Source organism: Petromyzon marinus, chromosome 44 (assembly GCF_048934315.1).
Source record: "Petromyzon marinus isolate PM22_M1 ecotype Great Lakes invasive population chromosome 44, UKy_Petmar_22M1.pri1.0, whole genome shotgun sequence".
Taxonomy (NCBI): Eukaryota; Metazoa; Chordata; class Hyperoartia; order Petromyzontiformes; family Petromyzontidae; genus Petromyzon; species Petromyzon marinus.
The window spans coordinates 4,586,992-4,611,182 of NC_133710.1; the positions used below are offsets into that span (position 1 = coordinate 4,586,992).

The 24,191-nt window shown below is 55.4% G+C and overlaps 1 protein-coding gene across 1 annotated transcript in view; it reads left to right on the plus strand.

Annotated features, from left to right (window-relative positions):
- The first annotated feature begins 9,468 nt into the window (after positions 1-9,468).
- GLDC (glycine decarboxylase) overlaps positions 9,469-24,191 on the plus strand; it is a 45,398-nt gene continuing 30,675 nt past the window's right edge. The window contains exons 1-2 of the mRNA XM_076073943.1: positions 9,469-10,069; positions 12,201-12,279. Of these exons, the coding sequence (XP_075930058.1) occupies positions 9,758-10,069; positions 12,201-12,279 (391 nt within the window). The 5' untranslated portion in view covers positions 9,469-9,757. The remainder of the gene's footprint in view (positions 10,070-12,200; positions 12,280-24,191) is intronic.

Genomic DNA, 24,191 nt, shown 5'->3' on the forward strand with positions numbered 1-24,191 from the left:
CCGAGAATAATCTTCCACGGGATAATCTCTCCAAATTCGCAAGTAGTGGGGGTGTTCAGAGTCGTCTCAGTATTGCTCGCACTCGTTCTCGGCAATATCGCATGGTTTTGTATTTTTGTTTGTATTGCTGCTGCTGCTCACGGCACCACTGGTCTGCCGTGTGAAACAACCGGGCAACAAGCGGCTAAACGGGACCTTCCGTGCGTAGCAAATCAAAATAAACTAAAAACAGTGCACCAAGTCTCTCCGCACGAGTACAAGTACCGTATTGTCCAGATTATAAAGCACGGTTCTCTTTTTTTCCCGTTCCAAGATAATCCCAAAAGTTTTGGGGTGCGTCTAACTTTCGGGAGCGTCTTATAATCCGGAGAATACGGTAAATATGAGAAGGATTGGGGAGGGGGGGGAGGTCCATTATGGGGGGGGGGGGGGGGTGGAGGAGAGCTCCCCGCAAACGCTAACCGCTGGGGGGCGGGGGGGCACGAGTGAAACATACTTCCGCCACAAGAGGCCGCTGTCTTCAACATAATTAAAAAATATTATTGAATTAAATTGCTACCAAGTCGTGACGATTCCTCGCATCACATGGGGGGTGGGGGGACCTGGGTGGGGGGTGTCTGGGTGGGGGTGTCTGGGTGGGGGGTGTCTGGGTGGGGGGTGTCTGGGTGGTGGGGGGTGTCTGGGGTGGGGGGTGTCTGGGTGGGGGGGGTCTGGGTGGGGGTGTCTGGGTGGGGGGGTTGGGTGGGGGTGTCTGGGTCGGGGGGTGTCTGGGTGGGAGGGACTGGGTGGTGGGGGGTGTCTAGGTGGGGGGTGTCTGGGTGGGGGTGTCTGGGTGGGGGTGTCTGGGTGGGGGGTGTCTGGGTGGGGGGTGTCTGGGTGAGAGGGGGGTCTGGGTGGGGGGGTGTCTGGGTGGGGGGGTGTCTGGGTGGGGGTGTCTGGGTGGGGGGTGTCTGGGTGAGAGGGGGGTCCTGGAGTGGGGGGGTGTGGGTGGGGGGTGTCTGGGTGGGGGGTGTCTGGGTGGGGGGTGTCTGGGTGAGGGGGGGGTCTGGGTGGGGGGGTGTCTAGGTGGGGGGGTGTCTGGCTGGGGGGTGTCTGGGTGGGGGGGTGTCTGGGTGAGGGGGGGTCTAGGTGGGGGGGTGTCTGGGTGGGGGGGTGTCTGGCTGGGGGGTGTCTGGGTGGGGGGGTGTCTGGGTGGGGGGTGTCTGGGTGAGGGGTGTCTGGGTGGGAGAGACTGAGTGGTGGGGGGTGTCTGGTTGGGGGGTGTCTGGGTGGGGGGTGTCTGGGTGGGGGGTGTCTGGGTGGGGGGGTGTCTGGGTGAGGGGGGGTCTAGGTGGGGGGGTGTCTGGGTGGGGGGGTGTCTGGGTGGGGGGTGTCTGGGTGAGGGGTGTCTGGGTGGAGGGTGTCTGGGTGGGGGGGTGTCTGGGTGGGGGGTGTCTGGGTGAGAGGGGGGTCTGGGTGGGGGGGTGTCTGGGTGGGGGGGTGTCTGGGTGGGGGTGTCTGGGTGGGGGGTGTCTGGGTGAGAGGGGGGTCTGGGTGGGGGGGTGTCTGGGTGGGGGGGTGTCTGGGTGGGGGGTGTCTGGGTGGGGGGTGTCTGGGTGGGGGGTGTCTGGGTGAGGGGGGGGTCTGGGTGGGGGGGTGTCTAGGTGGGGGGGTGTCTGGCTGGGGGGTGTCTGGGTGGGGGGGTGTCTGGGTGAGGGGGGGTCTAGGTGGGGGGGTGTCTGGGTGGGGGGGTGTCTGGCTGGGGGGTGTCTGGGTGAGGGGTGTCTGGGTGGGAGAGACTGAGTGGTGGGGGGTGTCTGGTTGGGGGGTGTCTGGGTGGGGGGTGTCTGGGTGGGGGGGTGTCTGGGTGAGGGGGGTCTGGGTGGGGGGTGTCTAGGTGGGGGGGTGTCTGGCTGGGGGGTGTCTGGGTGGGGGGGTGTCTGGGTGAGGGGGGGTCTAGGTGGGGGGGTGTCTGGGTGGGGGGGTGTCTGGGTGGGGGGGTGTCTGGGTGAGGGGTGTCTGGGTGGAGGGTGTCTGGGTGGGGGGGTGTCTGGGTGAGGGGTGTCTGGGTGGGAGAGACTGAGTGGTGGGGGGTGTCTGGGTGGGGGGGTGTCTGGGTGAGGGGGGGTCTAGGTGGGGGGGTGTCTGGGTGGGGGGGTGTCTGGCTGGGGGGTGTCTGGGTGGGGGGGTGTCTGGGTGAGGGGTGTCTGGGTGGGAGAGACTGAGTGGTGGGGGGTGTCTGGGTGGGGGGTGTCTGGGTGAGGGGGGGTCTGGGTGGGGGGTGTCTGGGTGGGGGGTGTCTAGGTGGGGGGGTGTCTGGGTGGGGGGTGTCTGGGTGGGGGGGAGTCTGGGTGAGGGGGGGTCTGGGTGGGGGGTGTCTGGGTGGGGGGTGTCTAGGTGGGGGGGTGTCTGGGTGGGGGGTGTCTGGGTGGGGGGGGGTGTCTGGGTGAGGGGGGGTCTGGGTGGGGGGGTGAATCACGACACATGTCTCACTCCCACCGGCTCCTTTATTTGCTATCCCTCCAATTGTTCCGTCTCTTTTGAACAGTTATGTTCGGGCTCAAGTGTCACCCCTAACGTAACGCCGGCGCACGGCCTGCGTGCGACGAGAGTCGCGTATCGAGTAGTAAATCGATGAATCCCGTGCAGAGGGAGCGGCTGCGACCCGGGGTACCAGACCGGATCAGTGCCACGTGTCGGTTCCACCTCTGTGCAATCTCACGAGCGCTTCTCCTTGACCTCTCTGTGGCCAACAACAATGGGTGTGTGTATCGAGTAATTCGCCATTTACTGGCCACGTACAGTGAGGGAAAAAAAGTATTTGATCCTCTGCTGATTTTGTACGTTTGCCCACTGACAAAGAAATGATCAGTCTATAATTTTAATGGTAGGTTTATTTGAACAGTGAGAGACAGAATAACAACAAAAAAATCCAGAAAAACGCATGTCAAAAATGTTATAAATTGATTTGCATTTTAATGAGGGAAATAAGTACTTGACCCCTCTGCAAAACATGACTTAGTACTTGGTGGCAAAACCCTTGTTGGCAATCACAGAGGTCAGACGTTTCTTGTAGTTGGCCACCAGGTTTGCACACATCTCAGGAGGGATTTTGTCCCACTCCTCTTTGCAAATCTTCTCCAAGTCATTATGGTTTCGAGGCTGACGTTTGGCAACTCGAACCTTCAGCTCCCTCCACAAATTTTCTATGGGATTAAGGTCTGGAGACTGGCTAGGCCACTCCAGGACCTTAATGTGCTTCATCTTGAGCCACTCCTTTGTTGCCTTGGCCTTGTGTTTTGGGTCATTGTCATGCTGGAATACCCATCCACGACCCATTTTCAATGCCCTGGCTGAGGGAAGGAGGTTCGCACCCAAGATTTTACGGTACATGGCCCCGTCCATCGTCCATTTGATGCGGTGAAGTTGTCCTGTCCCCTTAGCAGAACAACACCCCAAAGCAAAATGTTTCCACCTCCATGTTTGACGGTGGGGATGGTGTTCTTGGGGTCATAGGCAGCATTCCTCCTCCTCCAAACACGGCGAGTTGAGTTGATGCCAAAGAGCTCCATTTTGTCTTCTTTGGTTCTTTCGGTAAAGTCACGTAGAATGAGAATAAAATAATAAAATAAAAATAAGACAATACAATTCTCACGACGTTTCGGCCACAACACAAGCGGCCTTCTTCAGGTGAAAGAACAGAACTGTCGGGACGACAGTGCTTCAATGAGTGCTGCTAAGATTCGTGGCGTCTTTAAAGCTCGGTGATAGGTGTGAATGACCTAGAAAGCAGGAGAATTTAGCATTGAAATAGCTAGGGATTAGCTTGTGACAAAAAATAGCTGTGTTAAAGTCAAAGTTTACATATCAACAGAGGCATTTAGTATATGGACGCTAAAGGGCCTCCAACTACCAAATTTAACCAGCTCCATTTTGGTCTCATCTGACCACAACAGTTTCACCCAGTTGTCCTCTGAATCATTCACATGTTCATTGGCAAACTTCAGACGGGCATGTATATGTGCTTTCTTGAGCAGGGGGACCTTGCGGGCGCTGCAGGATTTCAGTCCTTCACGGCGTAGTGTGTTACCAATTGTTTTCTTGGTGACTATGGTCCCAGCTGCCTTGAGATCATTGACAAGATCCTCCCGTGTAGTTCTGGGCTGATTCCTCACCGTTCTCATGATTATTGCAACTCCACGAGGTGAGATCTTGCATGGAGCCCCAGGCCGAGGGAGATTGACAGTTCTTTTGTGTTTCTTCCATTTGCGAATAATCGCACCAACTGTTGTCACCTTCTCACCAAGCTGCTTGGCAATGGTCTTGTAGCCCATTCCAGCCTTGTGTAGGTCTACAATCTTGTCCCTGACATCCTTGGAGAGCTCTTTGGTCTTGGCCATGGTGGAGAGTTTGGAATCTGATTGATTGATTTCTTCTGTGGACAGGTGTTTTTTTATACAGGTAACAAGCTGAGATTAGGAACACTCCCTTTAAGAGTGTGCTCCTAATCTCAGCTCGTTACCTGTATAAAAGACACCTGGGAGCCAGAAATCTTTCTAATTGAGAGGGGGTCAAATACTTATTTCCCTCATTAAAATGCACATAAATTCATAACATTTTTGACATGCGTTTTTCTGTATTTTCTTGTTGTTATTCTGTCTCTCACTGTTCAAATAAAAATTATAGACTGATCATTTCTTTGTCAGTGGGCAAACGTACAAAACCAGCAGGAGATCAAATACGTTTTTTTTTTCCCTCACTGTAAATACAACTGCTAAAGTTTTGCTAACTTAGATAAAAATTATACTTCTTTTCATTTTAAGAGGTAAGGTCCACAATGCTCTTTTTTAGTAGCGATTTTGGTTGTCACAAATGATAGCTCAAAGAAGTGGCTTATCATCACGTGGGCATTTATGGAGCGTAAACGTAATTGGGTGTGCTTACCTTGAAACGAATTGGCATGTTTTATTTACGTGACAAACCTTACTAATTGGCTGTGTCGGGTGGTGGTGGCAGGTTTAACGATACATTTATATGAATGGCATCGAACCCAAAACTCTCTGTTATGGAGTGTCTCATCAGCAGTAAGAGCTTTGTTTGGACTGAATCAATGCTGCTAAAAAGAAATCACTCCCAGAATGCCACAAGACTGATGGGATGGGTAAAGATTACTTTGATTTTTTAATATGGCAGATATGTGGAAACATTTTTTACCTATATGTCATTATATTCCCAATCACGACACAAGTATTTTGAGTTATGCACTATTATCAATATAATCTTACATATCATCGCCATAATTTATTGTCGTCATCATCATCGTTATCAACAAAAGCGCCATCAGCGTGAACATCGCCATGACCAAAAATTACTGACATCCCTGCCATCGTCATCTCAGCAGCATCTCAACCACAAGCATTACGTCATCAACATGATCACGATCATCACCCACGTCATCACGATCAGCAGCATCCTCATTACATTATCACTGCCATCATCGCACTCAGCACCATCACGTTCATGATGAGGATGGTAATGATCATCATCATCAGCAGCAGTAAGATCCTCCCATCGCTATCATCATTATCATCATCATCTCCTCTGGGGTTACTGTATGAACAGCACGCAATCGTTTATGATGCACTCAGCTTTAAACCGGTTTAACGACACTTGGGTCATGCGTAAATTGATTTTTTTTATCTGGTATGTTGTCTATTAATCCGTTCGCATCTGCCTAGTAAAAGAGACAAAGATCCCCCGTGTAGCCTGCACAGTTTGTGAGTGGCAAGGGCTCGTTGACAAACAACCGAGTAGCCCTGACACGGCGCAGGAGATGGCGTGGCCAGCGAACACGCATTCAAGGCTGAGTCGACCTAGGGGAGGCGCACAGGACCAGTTAATCAATCCCGACCCTGACGCCTGCTGTATATTTAGAGTTTGCGTGTCTCTCTCCCCGTGGTCGCGTGAAATTTTTTCCGGGTCCTCCGGGTTTTCCCTCCACATTTAGAAACAACATCACGCGTCTAGAGGATGTGGCTCTTATACATGTCCACGTGATAAGCCACGTTGAGCTATCATTTGTCGCCAGGTCACTTCTGAAAACGAACCATATGGCGCAGTGGGGCCTTACCTGGTAAAAAAAAATATGCAGTCAGGGCATGGTCTACCGAATCCTCAACATGGAGGAATTAATGAGTGAAGTTCAGGGAAACGGTAACCATAATAGTCGCGATAGAAGAGTGGCAGAGATGCGACTGGCCGCTGGTGAGTGATTTGAGTGCATCAGGGAGTGCTGCACCATCAGTCGGCCTGGCCGGACTACTTTGTGTTGGAGTGAGGGAGTGATTGGAGTGCATCAGGGAGTGCTGCACCCTCAGTCGGCCTGGCCGGACTACTTTGTGTTGGAGTGAGGGAGTGATTGGAGTGCATCAGTGAGCGCTGCACCATCAGTCGGCCTGGCCGGACTACTTTGTGTTGGAGTGAGGGAGTGATTGGAGTGCATCAGTGAGCGCTGCACCATCAGTCGGCCTGGCCGGACTACTTTGTGTTCGAGTGAGGGAGTGATTGGAGTGCATCAGTGAGCGCTGCACCATCAGTCGGCCTGGCCGGACTACTTTGTGTTGGAGTGAGGGAGTGATTGGAGTGCATCAGGGAGCGCTGCACCATCAGTCGGCCTGGCCGGACTACTTTGTGTTGGAGTGAGGGAGTGATTGGAGTGCATCAGGGAGCGCTGCACCATCAGTCGGCCTGGCCGGACTACTTTGTGTTGAATTTTACCGCACTGCAGTGAGGTAGCAGCTGGGCGCTCCACCCCCAGACGTGACAGCGGAATAAATAAATATCCTCCGCTGAAACGATCACCGAATCTATTTCAAACAATGAAGAACCCCCCCCCCCCACCCCATGCGGTGCGCGCGTGTTACTAAACGCTGTCCAATCAAATGTTGAATTTTTCAAGAAGCAAAAAGCCCTGCCTTCACTCGGCGCGAATTCCCAAAAGGGTTCTGCTCACATTGCATTTGCATTGCATTATCTTGACGTGGGTTATCGTGACCCCCCCCCGCCTCTCCTCTCTCTCGCACGTGACAGACGATCAAACAGACGGAAACAAATAAAGCATAAACGTTCTCAACTTTAGTTGGGAGGGATAAAACAACAACAAGACCACACAGAACCAAAGTTTTAGTTTCATGGGTAAAAAAAAATCTGGTGTGTTAAATAGTTTTAAGGTCCGAACGAGCACCCGTTTCTAACGGAGAGGGGACATTGCCTATACACATCTGGGCAGTTCGTTAGCATTTGCTCAAGCGAGTCTGACTCCGTTGATGACGCAATGTAAGTCAAAATTGGTCCAGAGTTTTGTTTGTGTTGAGCCAATGCTACTCATATGACACACTCATAAATGACCGGGTAGCTGAAGGGATGTGTTTTATTGAGTGATTTAAGCATACAGTACTTTTATTATCTTGTATGTGGAGGTACCGATGCGCGTGTTTGAGGGGTGGTGTCTAGTGGGTAATGGCACGAGGAGTGACGGATGAAGCTAGTGCGAGGCCTGTAGCATATGTTATGAAGGGGCCCTAAATAAAATAAAAACACGTAAATATTAAAACAATGTTTAACTTGCACAGTAAAGTAATTGTATTTTTTCATTTGCTATAGAACCAGATAATACGACAAATCGCTAGCCTTAAACATCCAGTCTTTCATGAAAGTTGAAGGCGGTATAGTACTATAGTAATAGAGCAAGTACAGAATTGCTGAACCGGAATTGATAGCTTGAAAGCATTTAGCGCGGGGCCCTTGAATGTGCGGGGCCCGTAGCTACTATGTAGTAGTTACATATGTAGTTACATGTGTAGTAGTTACATGTGTAGTAGCTACATGTGTAGTAGCTACTACATGTGTAGCTGCTACATGTGTAGAAGTTACATATGTAGTAGCTACATGTGTAGTAGCTACATGTGTAGTAGTAGCTACTACATATGTAGTAGTAGTTACTACATGTGTGTAGTATTAGCTACTACTACATGTGTAGTAGTAGCTGTTACTACACATGTAGCTACTACACATGTAGTAACTACTACTACACATGTAGTAGCTACATGTGTAGTAGCTACTACATGTGTAGCTGCTACATGTGTAGACGTTACATATGTAGTAGATACATGTGTAGTAGCTACATGTGTAGTAGCTACTACATATGTAGTAGTAGTTACTACATGTGTGTAGTATTAGCTACTACTACTACATCTGTGTAGTAGTAGTTACTACACATGTAGCTACATGTAGCTACTACTACACATGTAGTAACTACTACTACACATGTAGCTACTACATATGTAGTAGTAGTAGTTACTACATGTGTGTAGTATTAGCTACTACTACTACTACATGTGTGTAGTAGTAGTTACTACACATGTAGCTACATGTAGCTACTACTACACATGTAGTAACTACTACTACACACATGTAGTAGCTACATGTGTGTAGTAGTAGCTACATGTGTAGTAGTAGTTACTACATGTGTGTAGTAGTAGTTACTACATGTGTGTAGTAGCTACATGTGTAGTAGTAGTTACTACATGTGTGCAGTTACTACATGTGGGTAGTAGTAGTAGCTACTAGGATAATCCGGCACTGGGTGTGTGGTAGGGCTCAACGATTTAGGGAAAATCTCTAATTGCGATTTTTCTGACAGATATTGCGATTTGATTTTTTTTAAGTCAAGCTTCAGTTCAATATTCAGTGTAACAGATGTAAAACACGTGATGGAGCATTACCACGTGATTCCATCAAAATATGAACTGCTCTATATATTATAATGCAAGGATGGTAACTTAAAATATATTAATTACTTCCCCCGTGTATTTTTTAAAATTAATTGAAATAGAACAATCAAACATAGAACAATTGTTAAGTTAAATAAATAAAGTTTTCATAATTAAAAAATCCGACTATTCCAATAAGAAGGTCAGGACTTTTCAAATCGCAGCCTTTGCGATTTGCTAATCACATTGTTTCAAATTGCGACTTAAATTCGAAATCGATTAATCGTTCAGCGCGAGTGTGTGGGGTGAGTGTCTTGAGCTCAGTCACTTTGCACGAACATCGCAGCAGCAGCAGCGCAGGAGGAGGAGGGGGCTGAGAGTGAGGGACAATGTTATGACGACACCGAGTGTGCCAGAGGTGGTTGGTGGTTGTGTGGATGATGATGTCGTGGTGAGCTGAGCGAGGCGTGGTTCATGGATGAGGGTGTCGATGGGCCGGTGGAGGGAGTTTGGAGGGAGGGAGGGGAGTGACGTGGATGAGGGTGTCGATGGGCCGGTGGAGGGAGTTTGGAGGGGAGTGACGTGGATGAGGGTGTGCTCCACAGACGACGATCTTCTTGCTTCTCTTCCCCACCTCTCCCTCTCTCCACGCTCCCATTGGCTCTCCCCGTGCCACTGCGCTGCCCGTGACGCCCACCGCTCGCGTTTAAAACCGCGGCTCCGATTCGGCAGCCGCTCTCAAATCCCACGCGTCCGACCAGCGAGTGGCGTGCCGGTGACGGTAGACACGGTGCTTGTCCCATCCTTCTTGACACCTCCTCGTCTAACCCCAAATAACCTCCCTCCCCCCCACGCCCACCCTGCCTGCCGTCGCCACATACGTGGATCCTCACTGAGCTCCCCCATCTTGCTAGTGAGCCCTCTCGCCAAAAGTCAGCCCCCCGGACCACGTCCAAAAAAGTGAGCACCAACCTCACTCCTCCTCCTCTCCACGCTCCCAACCAGCCATGCTGAGAGCGGCGCTGGCAGTGCGATGCAGGTGTCCACTCGGGGCATCCGTGACACGGCGTGCTACTCCCAGGGCCCTCGCCTCCACGTGCGCGGCCGGGCCCGCCGCCGCGGAGCGCACGGGGGCCTCGGCTCCCGGTGGGGGGCCCGGCCAGACTGCTGCCTCCCGCGCGAGGCTGCACTCGAGCGCGGGGGCCGGGTCGGGCCGGGGTCTCGACCGCCTCCTCCCGCGACACGACGACTTCTCTGAGAGGCACATTGGACCGGGGCCCGAGGAGAGGCGAGAGATGCTGGCTACGCTGGGGCTACAGGTGAGAGAAGTGGGGGGCGGTGGGGGCCGGCTTAGGTGGTGGCGGGGGGGGGGGCAGAGGGGTTGGGCAGAGGGTACTGTCGGTAAGAGAACGGTTAGGACGGCAATGGGGGGGGGGTGGGTGCACGGATGGAAGTTGCGGGCAATTGAGCACGTGGAGGAGGAGCACACTGGGGGGGGGGGAGGGAGAACAGCGGTGGTTAGTAAATGGGGGTCTCCACGGGAGTCGGAGGCGGGGGGGGGCAGTGGTGTGAGCCAAGGGGGTGATGGGGTATAGAGGTGGTGGTGGTGGGGGGGCAGATTTAGTAGGGGGGGCAGAGTGGGTGCGTGCGTGCGAGTCGGTTGGGTAGAGGAGCAAGAAACGGTGTGGAGCGGGGGGGGGCAAAGACGTTTGTGGGGGGCACAATGAGTGACGGTGGGTCGTGTGTGGGGGGGGCAGCAAACACGTAGGGGAGGGAGTTAGCGATGTGGCGGCGAGGGGGGGGGGTGATTACTGAGAGGGGGGCAGGGAGAGCGACGCGGATGGAGCCGGGATTCGAACAAAACCAATCTCGCCCCAATACAGCTCTCTACGGATAGGGCCGATTGCCTGTAACGCCGCCGATTATGAATTTAAATTTAAAGCGGCGATAAGCCGCGACTGTTTTCGGTTGGTCGTGGATTCGAGGTGGATTGCGCTGTTGACGGTGGTGGCACCGAGGCCGGTGAAGCGACGCTCGCGCGCATCGATGGAGCACCGCGAGTGTTCGTAACGCAGGCTGTACTCCAATGATGTGGGTCGACCCGTAACCCCTGGGTTTGTCCCGTGAGCTCCAGCCAGCGGCGAGCCTTGCCACAAGTGCACCTAGCCTGGCACAAGCGCCGTGGTGACGCCACCGTCACAGAGCGGCATATGACGGTTGTTGTTCTATCATGGCCACCACCTGTGGCTCATTGTTTGACTTTCGGCGAAACCCAAAATCGTTTCAGCACTGTGGGGGGAGAGGGAGCGAGCGAGCGTGTGGGGGAGATGGAGCGAGCGAGTCTGGGGGAGCTGGAGCGAGCGAGCGTGGGGGTGAGATGGAGCGAGTGTGTGGGTGAGATGGAGCGAGCGTGTGGTGGAGATGGAGCGAGCGAGTGATTTGGAGATGGAGCGAGCGAGTGTGGTGGAGATGGAGCGAGCGAGTGTGGTGGAGATGGAGCGAGCGAGTGTGGTGGAGATGGAGCGAGCGAGTGTGGTGGAGATGGAGCGAGCGAGTGTGGGGGAGATGGAGCGAGCGAGTGTGTGGGGGAGATGGAGCGAACGAGTGTGGGGGAGATGGAGCGAGCGAGTGTGTGGGGGAGATGGAGCGAGCGAGTGTGGGGGAGATGGAGCGAGCGAGTGTGTGGTGGAGATGGAGCGAGCGAGTGTGTAGTGGAGATGGAGCGAGCGAGTGTGTGGTGGAGATGGAGCGAGCGAGTGTGTGGTGGAGATGGAGCGAGCGAGTGTGTGGTGGAGATGGAGCGAGCGAGTGTGGTGGAGATGGAGCGAGCGAGTGTGTGTTGGAGATGGAGCGAGCGAGTGTGTGGGGGAGATGGAGCGAGTGAGTGTGGTGGAGATGGAGCGAGCGAGTGTGGGGGGAGATGGAGCTAGCGAGTGTGGGGGGAGATGGAGCGAGCGAGTGTGGGGGGAGATGGAGCGAGCGAGTGTGGGGGGAGATGGAGCGAGCGAGTGTGGGGGGAGATGGAGCGAGCGAGTGTGGTGGAGATGGAGCGAGCGAGTGTGGGGGAGATGGAGCGAGCGAGCGTGTGGGGGAGATGGAGCTAGCGAGTGATTTGGAGATGGAGCAAGCGAGTGTGTGGGGGAGATGGAGCGAGCGAGTGTGTGGGTGAGATGGAGCGAGCGAGTGTGGTGTAGATGGAGCGAGCGTGTGGTGGAGATGGAGCGAGCGAGTGTGGTGGAGATGGAGCGAGTGTGTGGGGGAGATGGAGCGAGCGAGTGTGGGGGGAGATGGAGCGAGCGAGTGTGGTGGAGATGGAGCGAGCGTGTGGTGGAGATGGAGCGAGCGAGTGTGGTGGAGATGGAGCGAGTGTGTGGGGGAGATGGAGCGAGCGAGTGTGGGGGGGAGATAGAGCGAGGGGGCGTTGCAAGTGACCCGTTGTCTGTGTTGCAGAGCATGAGCGAGCTGGTGGACATGACCATCCCAGCCAGCATCCGACTCAACCGAGAGCTCAGGATGGAGGATCCAATCTGTGAGTATCCCGCCAGAGAGAGGGAGCGTGTGGGGGATGGAGAGAGGGAGGGAGCGTGTGGGAGATGGAGAGAGAGCGTGTGGGAGATGGAGAGAGGGAGGGAGCGTGTGGGAGATGGAGAGAGGGAGGGAGCGTGGGAATGGCCATGAGAAGAGAGTTACGGGAGCGTGATATTAAACACAAAGCGAGATTGACGAAGTGCACCTAGCCTGGCACTGGCGCCGTGGTGACGTCACTGTCACTTAGCGGCGAGTGTCGGTTGTTATTGTTGTGTATGGTATTGGGGATACAAAGGCGGTCGTGCGTGGTGCTGGCCACCCACCCCCTCGTGTGCTGTGCCGGCTTGCATAGGTGCTCGCCGACAGCTCTTGCCCCATCAGTCTGTTAAGGCTATACGGGGGGATTTTTGTCTTTGTAATACACTAGTTTCATACACTCCGAGGCTGGTAACGATCACCACCAATCATCATCACCACCAAGACAATTATCACCACCATAACAGTCATCATCACAGTCATCATCATCACCACAATCATCATCACAATCATCACAAACAGCACAATCATCACCACCACAATCATCATCATCACCACCACAATCATCATCATCACCACAATCATCATCACCACAATCATCACCACCACAATCATCACCACCACAATCATCATCATCACCACCACAATCATCATCATCACCACCACAATCATCATCATCACCACAATCATCATCATCATCACCACAATCATCATCACCACCACAATCATCATCATCACCACCACAATCATCATCATCACCACCACAATCATCATCATCATCACCACCACCACAATCATCATCATCATCACCACCACCACAATCATCATCATCATCACCACCACCACAATCATCATCATCACCACAATCATCATCACCACCACAATCCTCATCACCACCACAATCATCATCATCATCACCACCACAATCATCATCATCATCACCACCACCACAATCACCACCACCACAATCATCACCACCACAATCATCATCACCACCACCACAATCATCATCACCACCACAATCATCACCACCACCACAATCATCATCACCACCACCACAATCATCATCACCACCACCACAATCATCATCACCACCACCACAATCATCATCACCACCACCACAATCATCACCACCACCACAATCATCACCACCACCACCACAATCATCACCACCACCACAATCATCACCACCACCACCACAATCATCACCACCACCACAATCATCACCACCACCACAATCATCACCACCACCACCACTACCACAATCATCACCACCACCACCACAATCATCACCACCACCACCACAATCATCACCACCACCACCACAATCATCACCACCACCACCACCACAATCATCACCATCACCACCACCACAATCATCACCATCACCACCACCACAATCATCACCACCACCACAATCATCACCACCACCACAATCATCACCACCACCACAATCATCACCACCACCACAATCATCACCACCACCACCACAATCATCACCACCACCACCACCACAATCATCACCACCACCACCACCACAATCATCACCACCACCACCACCACAATCATCACCACCACCACCACCACAATCATCACCACCACCACCACCACCACCACAATCATCACCACCACCACCACCACAATCATCACCACCACCACCACCACAATCATCACCACCACCACCACCACAATCATCACCACCACCACCACCACAATCATCACCACCACCACCACCACAATCATCACCACAATCATCACCACCACCACCACAATCATCACCACCACCACCACAATCATCACCACCACAATCATCACCACCACCACCACCACAATCATCACCACCACAATCATCACCACCACAATCATCACCACCACAATCATCACCACCACAATCATCACCACCACCACCATCACTCGCATTATCACCGTCATCAATATAATCATCTTCACCATTATCACCACTACCGGTCACTAGCATCATCTTCACTTTCATCATCTTTTCATATTTAGTTTGTCCTTACCACGCACCTCCGATTTGCACGGTTGGCTACGTACGGTGCAAAAGAAGTTCAACATAGAGTACATGACATCGCCACCACTACATTGCCTTACGAGCATCAATACGGTTCCCATGATTGTCGTTATCACGGCTGCCAACACTGACATCATCATCATCATCCTGCTCCCAATTAATAATTCCGTCACGATCTCTCCCGCTAACTTTGCCCATCCCCCCCCCCCCCTCTATGGGGGCGTCTCCCGAGTGACCACATCGCGTGACCCGAACTGACCACGAGGGCCCGTGGGAAGTTGCGATGGAACCACGAGAGAGTGAGAGACTGAGAGCTTTAGCAGACCATGAGCCGGCCATCCAGCGGTGGATAGAGAACGCCCCCGCCCCACCCACTGCCAGCCCCCAAGTCCCCCCAGTCCCTGCTGTGTGGACCCTGGCTGTGAATAATAATGAGAGTCGTCTCCTTTATCCGCTTTGTGTTTGGCTCTCTGCGGCTCAATCCGAGCCACGTGATGCGGGGTGGGGGTTGTTGTGGTGGTTGTGGTGGGGGGGGGTCGAAGGGGGGCTGGAGGGGGGGTGGAGACCCGGCCTCGAATCTTCAGAAGTTGCACCCAAAAGTCGGCATGGATTAAATCTTCAGCCTTAGGAGATGGATACAAACATGCGACCTGGCTTCGCTTTTCAGAATCGCTAACCGTTCCCGATGGCCTTGAACCGGCAACCGAAATGATGAGTGGGATTCACGTAACGAATGCACGGATTGGCCCGGGCGAAGCACGGCGTGCAATTGCCCGGCTCGCGCCGCAGATGGCGGAAGGAAGGTGCCCGCCTCCCGTAATTGGGGAACGCTGTTCGAGTCTTTGGCCTACTCTTCCACGCTGATCACAAGTATATATTTTTATAGGGGTTTACGCGACCTGCTGTGTTCGTGGGCTGCGGTGGGCGAACCCGTGAACAACTGCTGGGTGGGTGGACGGTGTGTGGGGGGGGCAGTGTGTGGGGCAGTGTGTGGGGCAGTGTGCGGGGCAGTGTGCGGGGCAGTGTGCGGGGCAGTGTGCGGGGCAGTGTGCGGGGCAGTGTGCGGGGCAGTGTGTGGGGCAGTGTGTGGGGCAGTGTGTGGGGCAGTGTGTGGGGCAGTGTGCGGGGCAGTGTGCGGGGCAGTGTGCGGGGCAGTGTGCGGGGCAGTGTGCGGGGCAGTGTGCGGGGCAGTGTGCGGGGCAGTGTGCGGGGCAGTGTGTGGGGCAGTGTGGGGGGCAGTGTGGGGGGCAGTGTGGGGGGCAGTGTGGGGGGCAGTGTGTGGGGCAGTGTGTGGGGCAGTGTGTGGGGCAGTGTGTGGGGCAGTGTGTGGGGCAGTGTGTGGGGCAGTGTGTGGGGCAGTGTGTGGGGCAGTGTGTGGGGGCAGTGTGTGGGGGCAGTGTGTGGGGGCAGTGTGTGGGGGCAGTGTGTGGGGGCAGTGTGTGGGGGCAGTGTGTGGGGGCAGTGTGTGGGGGCAGTGTGTGGGGGCAGTGTGTGGGGGCAGTGTGTGGGGGCAGTGTGTGGGGGCAGTGTGTGGGGGCAGTGTGTGGGGGCAGTGTGTGGGGGCAGTGTGTGGGGCAGTGTGTGGGGCAGTGTGTGGGGCAGTGTGGGGGGCAGTGTGGGGGGCAGTGTGGGGGGCAGTGTGGGGGGCAGTGTGTGGGGCAGTGTGTGGGGCAGTGTGTGGGGCAGTGTGTGGGGCAGTGTGTGGGGGCAGTGTGTGGGGGCAGTGTGTGGGGGCAGTGTGTGGGGGCAGTGTGTGGGGGCAGTGTGTGGGGGCAGTGTGTGGGGGCAGTGTGTGGGGGCAGTGTGTGGGGGCAGTGTGTGGGGGCAGTGTGTGGGGGCAGTGTGTGGGGGCAGTGTGTGGGGGCAGTGTGTGGGGGCAGTGTGTGGGGGCAGTGTGTGGGGGCAGTGTGTGGGGGCAGTGTGTGGGGGCAGTGTGTGGGGGCAGTGTGTGGGGGCAGTGTGTGGGGGCAGTGTGTGGGGGCAGTGTGTGGGGGCAGTGTGTGGGGGCAGTGTGTGGGGGCAGTGTGTGGGGGCAGTGTGTGGGGGCAGTGTGTGGGGGCAGTGTGTGGGGGCAGTGTGTGGGGGCAGTGTGTGGGGGCAGTGTGTGGGGGCAGTGTGTGGGGGCAGTGTGTGGGGGCAGTGTGTGGGGGCAGTGTGTGGGGGCAGTGTGTGGGGGCAGTGTGTGGGGGCAGTGTGTGGGGGCAGTGTGTGGGGGCAGTGTGTGGGGGCAGTGTGTGGGGGCAGTGTGTGGGGGCAGTGTGTGGGGGCAGTGTGTGGGGGCAGTGTGTGGGGGCAGTGTGTGGGGGCAGTGTGTGGGGGCAGTGTGTGGGGGCAGTGTGTGGGGGCAGTGTGTGGGGGCAGTGTGTGGGGGCAGTGTGTGGGGGCAGTGTGTGGGGGCAGTGTGTGGGGGCAGTGTGTGGGGGCAGTGTGTGGGGGCAGTGTGTGGGGGCAGTGTGTGGGGGCAGTGTGTGGGGGCAGTGTGTGGGGGCAGTGTGTGGGGGCAGTGTGTGGGGGCAGTGTGTGGGGGCAGTGTGTGGGGGCAGTGTGTGGGGGCAGTGTGTGGGGGCAGTGTGTGGGGGCAGTGTGTGGGGGCAGTGTGTGGGGGCAGTGTGTGGGGGCAGTGTGTGGGGGCAGTGTGTGGGGGCAGTGTGTGGGGGCAGTGTGTGGGGGCAGTGTGTGGGGGCAGTGTGTGGGGGCAGTGTGTGGGGGCAGTGTGTGGGGGCAGTGTGTGGGGGCAGTGTGTGGGGGCAGTGTGTGGGGCAGTGTGTGGGGCAGTGTGCGGGGCAGTGTGCGGGGCAGTGTGTGGGGGCAGTGTGTGGGGGCAGTGTGTGGGGGCAGTGTGTGGGGGCAGTGTGTGGGGGCAGTGTGTGGGGGCAGTGTGTGGGGGCAGTGTGTGGGGGCAGTGTGTGGGGGCAGTGTGTGGGGCAGTGTGTGGGGCAGTGTGTGGGGCAGTGTGTGGGGCAGTGTGTGGGGCAGTGTGTGGGGCAGTGTGTGGGGCAGTGTGTGGGGCAGTGTGTGGGGCAGTGTGGGGGCCAGTTTAAGAAACTTGCCACCCCCCCCCCCGTTCTTTCTTTCAACTGCCGAGATGAGAGTCGAACTTCTGCACTGCAAGTTCAGTGGGCGCGCGCGCGCCTCTGACCCGACACTCCACACCTGGCAGACAGAAGCTGCAGTCAAATCTCCGTTAAGAACACGCAACCGTCACGTGCACACAAAGTAGTTCATCTATATCGTGCGGAAAACGGGTAACCGGTTTTTTTCCCTCTCCAGTGCGGTTACCGGTTGCGGAACATTGCCCAACCCTAATATGTCCACGTGCTGTGTGTGAGTGTGTGAGAGTGTGAGTGTGTGAGTGAGTGTGTGAGTGAGTGTTAGGCTCGCTGTATTTATAGGCGGTGCTGCGAGGAGCCATCTGCAGACCAGACACCCCGATTTAAACATCCTTGAACCAGTTTTCTCCGGATCCCTGTTTACCCCATTTGAAGGCTGGCCACCGCAAGCCCCCACTCCTCCCCACTAAGGGGGTTCAACAGAGGCGACTGGGCCCCTAATGAGCCCCCCCCCCCGGTCCAAGCGACATGAGAGGAATCCGTATAATGTGACCCAGCACCCACCCACCTTATCTAATGCGAGTCCCGTGTCTATGCGTATGGATCTGTATTATTATTATATTCGCCCGTGGTCAATAGTCGTGCGTTTTTTTGTGCGTAACGAGTGGTCGTGCAGTGGTTGGCTTGCTGCGTCACGATGGAGACAAAGGCGGCCGAGGAACAGTGCTGGCCACCCACCTCGAAAAGTGTACCGCGTGCCGGCCTCCATAGGTGCTACTCGCTAACAGCACTCGCTCCTCCGGTCTGTTAAGGCTACACGGGCGATCTTTGTCTTTTTGTGTCGGCGTTAAGTGATTTTTTTTAGTGTACTTGTGTGTCGGTTTATTCCCGTGTGTCTGTGCATTTGTGGAGAACGTTGGTGCAGTGGTTGGCGAGCTTGCGCGACTACGAACCCAGCGACCCGAGTTCAATTCCTGCTCGTGGCCACCAGCACATGCAACTATTACCTGCATCGGTCTTGGAGCGTCCCCTAGGTCGACTCGGCCCTAAACTTAGTACCAGGTGCGGTGGTGCGTAAACATCAACATTGTGGAGACAAAGGCGGCCGGGCGTGGTGCTGTCGTTTATTATCATCATCAGCCGCAGCCATGATCAATCCACTGCTAAATGAATTCTCTCCCCCAAACCGTTGAAAAGTCTCTTTTTTTACGGGGGGTTTGTTTTGCACAGTCTGGAGACCGTGAACTTGAGGGGGTGGGGTCGGGGGATGAGTGGGGGGGGGGGAGGGTGGGAGGCTGCACATTCCTGAATCTCATTTTCATTTATTCTTTCTTTTCTATTTTTTCGCAATTCCTCTGCTGCTGCTGCTGCTGGTGGCGGTAGTGGTGGTGGTAGTGGTGGTGGTCGTGTTGGCGGTCCCACGGGAGACTGGCAGACGCTGCAGTTTTTACAACTCTTGCAGCTCGCAACTCTTTCTGCAATGTACAATATGTCCTGGTCTTTGTTAGAGGCACCTCGCCTGGTTACACACGCGTCAGCGTGGCCGCCACGGGTGGCGAGATGTTCACCACCTCGCCGGGTCTACAGGAGGTCGTGGGTTCAATCCCGACCCTGACGCCTGCTGTATATTTGGAGTTTGCGCGTCTCTCCCCGTGGTTGCGTGGAGTTTTCTCCATTTAGAAGCATGCGTTGAGAGTTATTGGCTGCTATACATTGCCACGTGATAAGCAACTTCGTTGAGCTATCATTTGTGGCCAGGTTGCTTCTGAAAGAAAATAGCTATATAGCTCAGCGGGGCCTTACCTGGTAAAATTAAAATAATAGCTTTGATTATATAAAATATATATAGCTATCTTAAAGTTTTCAACCTGCAGCAGACAGTGGACCGACGACAACCACCTTGTAGCAGACAGTCGTCTCGGAAAAATGAAGCTAGCTCTGTCAAATCAGGTGAAACCCAAATTTCATTTGGTTGGCTGGGATTTTTGTTTTTTTCCTCATTTCTGGAGTCAATGGTGAGCGGGGCCGAGATCATCAACTCGCTACTCTCGAGAGCCCGGTTTAACCCGGTTGTGCGGTTGAAATCCAGAGCTGAGTTGAACCCAGGATCTCCGCGGTGCCGGCTGTGTCTGACACGGCCATTATACCGCACCCCTGGAGCAACCGGCTGCCTCCCTCCCTGCATCTCGAAGCTCCTTTGTCATAATCGATTATTACTGTTGACATTGTGGCGAACGTAGCGGGCCTCTAGTGGATGGGATGGCGTCACGTGAACCCACTGCATACGACCGATACAAATCGCAAACGCCATAGAGTCTAGCCCCAGCTATTTGATGCATGTTTGGTTTAGTTTATGGATCGATTCTCATCCTCATCCTGAATCTTCACGTCCCTGGCGAGTCGTCAGTGTTCAGGGGTTGCCATGATCAATCCACTGCTCGATGAAAGCCTCCCAACACTGTCGCCGCCTCGCGATCTTACGATGCAGCGTTTGTTAGGCTACGTAGGTCGATGTGGCTCTGTGAGTCTCTCATGAGTCTGTGGGTGTCCATGGGGAGCGGTGGTGCAGCGGTTTGCGCACTGCGCTACGTTACCCGGCGACACCAGTTTAGATTCCTGCTCACGGCTACCACCAACACCTGTGACGATAATTATTTGAACCGGTCTTGGTGGTTGGTGCAGGCCACCCTCCCCCTCGCGTGCCGTGCCGGCCTTCGCAGGTGCTCGCTCATAACACCACTTGTCCCTACAGGCTGTTGAGGCTACACGGGGGATCTTTATCTTTGTTTTGTTCCATCCAGCATCTGCCCACGAGCTGACCTCGTCGCTCCATCTCTCCTTGGGCGTAGTCCCTCCTTTAGCTGCCACTCCGTTTTTATTCTCGACCACTGGTCATCGTCGTCCCTTCTGCTTGGCCAGGGACGAGCCCTGGACGTGTGCCCTCTGAGGATGATGATCCTCGTTTTCCTCTTTGGGTCTCGCAACGTAAATACGGACCCGAGGGAAGCCTCGCCGAGTCTACAAGAGGACTTTGCTTCATTGTATTGTTTGGCCGTCTCCTTACGTAATGAAGTGGTTGGCTTCCCCTATGGAAGGAAAGTCGAGCACCGGGAGACAACCCCATTGCGCACGCGATGCACATAGATCTCGCTCGCCGCTCCGCACAGATCGATTCAAGAGTCCAATTGCCGTACCGAAGTTTCCACCTCGCCGTCCAAGCGGTCTTGATCGGCAGTTCCGCAAATCTCTGCGCGAGCCCCAAAACGCGAGCCCTATAATCCCCTTGAAAGCGTTGGGACCCGCAGGGTGAGCGCCGTGTCCAGGTGGGATCAAAAGGTGCCCGATGGCTTGCGTGAGCTCCTGATACCCCACTGACCGCTAACCCTGTGGGGTTCAAGGTTCGCCCCCCCCTCCCTCCCCGCTACTCATTGTTCAGGGTCTCCCGCACTCCACACGTGGCTCTTCGCCCGGTACGCACAGGTAGACGGGGTGGGGGGGGGTAGGCGACCTTTGCCATTGGCGGTTATCGGCTACAGCTCCATCTCTCTCGTCACTGCCGTTGTGATGTGGCCGCCCGCCACCCTCCCCCTCCCCCCGTGTCTCCCACAATTGTCATGACTCCGCTCAATTCCACCGGCACCCGCGGGGTCGAAACGCTCCGGAGAGACACGGGGCCAGCCAGGGGTTAAACTCGTACAGGGCCCTTATCGCGGGCCAAGTGCCCCCCCCCACACCTCTCTTCACGCTTGCGACACCAACATTTCGCGCGCAGCCTGCCAATGGAAGTTGTGGCTTTGTCAAATGTTCAATGATTCATTGAGGGTGGTGGGGGGGGCAATAAGCTACCCCATACAATTCCCTCCCCCCCCCCCCGTGGATAGACCCATGACCAGGAATGATGATGATCGGCCTTTAAAGCTCGCGCTTGTACTGGGTTGATTAAACCCCTACAGCCGCTAGAGGCCACTATAATGACCACAATGCTGTATACACATTTTTATTCCATTGTTGAATAGAACGAAAATTATCGTTGCTGATAATCATTGTTATAATAATTCGCGTGTCGCTGTGGAGGAATCTAAAACTAAACAATAAATAAGCTGGCAATACGGGCTCCCTTCACAAGTCTCTTCATCCCACATTAAAAATAACACTTTTTTTTACACATCTCGTCGGCCACGCCGCCTTGCAGCAACGCATTATTCCCGCAGCGATCGGTTCGACACGAGCAACGCTCTGCGCCGGGTTTCCTCGTTCGGTGGCTCATCAGCATCGTTGGACAATGCGTGGAATCGCTGGGGCGGCGGCAGGGGGGGGGGGGCTGGGTGTGGGGGGTGTGGGTGGGTGGGAGTGGGGGGTTTGGGTGGTGCTGCTAGGGCGGCTTAGATAACTTAAGTCTCCTGTGTGCCCCGAACCGGCTCGAGCCGGAACGAGTCCCCGTTTTGAGCCCCCGAGAGGCGGTCGGGGTCGAGAGGGGGGAGTGTGAGTGAGTGATCGCCTCTAAAGGTAGTAACGAGATGGGGACCCCACCCACCACCCAATCCTCAACTCCCCCACCCACTTTCGCTATTCCCGTTCATTTTGCTCTCATTTGAACCTGGCTGTCAAGATCATCGTCACCACCTTCATCGTCTTCATCAGCAACGTCAGCCGCGAGCAATCCACTGATTGGATGAAGCCTCCCCGAGACGTCACCATCTCAAACGGGATCCTGCGATCCGAAATTCACCCGGCACGGAACACGAGCTGAGTCTCGTCGCTCCATCTCCACGGTGGGGTGACCCCCCCCCCCCAGCCACCCACTCCTCGCCTCGTGCTGCCGATTTCTCAATCTTTGGCTGCCACTCAGCAGTTGTTATTCTCAACCACAGGGGAACATTAAATCCCTCTGGCAATGACGCGTCCTGCCCAATCCCCCCCCCCCCCCCCCCCCCCCCACGACTTGCTGAGCAACCTAAATGTCTAATCCACGTGTTTCTCCATCCCTCTGAGTCATCCCCAGCCATGCACCTTTTCTCCACGTACCGTACGTTGAACTTCTTTCGCACCGTACGGAGCCAACCGTGCTAATCGGAGGCTGACCCCGAGTACATTACCAACTCGGCGACCTGAATTCGACTCCGGCTCACGGCCAACACCGGTGACGATTTTCTGAACCGGTTCCCGGGCCCTCCCCTAGGTCGACTAAACCTCAGATGAGTAACAGTCGTGGCGTATAAACATCACCACTGGGGAGGCAAAGGCGGCCGGGCGTGGTGTTGGCCACCCACCGTGCCGGCCTTTATAGGTGCTCGCTATCAGCACTTGCCCCAACAGCCTATGAAGGCTATACGGGGGAGCTTTATCTTTGACCCCTCCCACTGCCCCCCCCGCCATCCCCATTTCACACGTGGTCACATTCCCACTGGGAGGTGTGTCCCCCGCGTGTTTTCGAGATGACCAATGGGAAGCGTTGTGGAGACACGCCCCCGCAGCCCCCCCCAACCCCCACCACCTCACCCTCGAGAGGCATCTGCAAGTCTCTCTCCTCCGTGCTCACTGCCCCATCACACACTCACATCCTCGCTCGCCACACTCGTGTGCAGTAAACTCTCACCCCCCCCCCATCCCCCAAGTTCATTCCAACAGAAACAAATCCCACGTCCCACACATGCCAAAGACAAAGGTCCCCCGTATAGCCTTAACAGACGCCTGGGGTAAGTGGCCCCAATCACACCCACACATTCACGAGCTATGCCCGTCAACACAAACGAAAGACAAAGATCCCCAGTATAACGAACTGTAGGGGCAAGTGCTGTTAGCGAGCACCTATGAAGGCCCGCACGGCACACGGGGGTGGGTGGCCAACACCACGCCCGGACGCCTTTGTCTCCCCAGTGGCGATGTTTACACAGCCGCACCAGGTACTCATCTGATGCTGAGTCGACCTAGGGGAGGCCCAGGACCGGTTCAGATAAATCGTCACCGGCGTTGACCGTGAGCGGGAGTCGAACTCGGGTCGCCGGGTTCGCAGAGCAGCGCGCTAACCGCTGCACCACCGCTCCCCGCTCGCATCCACAGACCTCAAGCCACGCACCCAACACACCACGCACTGCACCTCGCCCCCCAGGAGCACACGCGACACTCCCCTCGCACACCGCACCCTCGCCCTACAACACCTCGCAATACTCTGCACAGCAAACATTTGCGCACACCGCACACTCGACCCCGCACGCTCCAAAAAAAAAAAAGCCTCCACCACTCGCCTCCCACAAACGCCCCGCCGCGCACCTCATTCCACCACACAACGTCCGCTATTCACGACTCGCGTGGCGCTGACGTGACCGCAGCGCTCGCTTTGTGCCAGGCTAGGTGCACTCACTCGCGCGCGCGCACCTCCGCCGCACACCCCCTTCAAGAAAGAAACTTGTCCACCACTCACTCAACCCCTTATCAGTGCCCCCTACCTTATTACAGACCAACTCAGACCCCATTGGTCACCCCCGTGCACCTTATAAATCTCAACGTTCATCCTACAAAGTCCCATCACTAGGGAGAAACGCAAACAAATAGACAAACAAGTTGTTGCCCGTACTCAAACGGGTGTACGCCGTAACCCCCCCCCCTCCCCCAAACTCGCCCCCCTCTCCCACAGGACCCCCCCCCCTCTCTCTCACTCCACAAAAAAACACCCGCACTCCAGACACCCTTGCCAGACATTCCCCCCAAGCCCCCCCCCCCCCCCCCCCTATAAGAATTCCCTTCAAACACACCCCCGTCTACCTCCCGCCGCTCCCGGACCCCACATTGGTATGA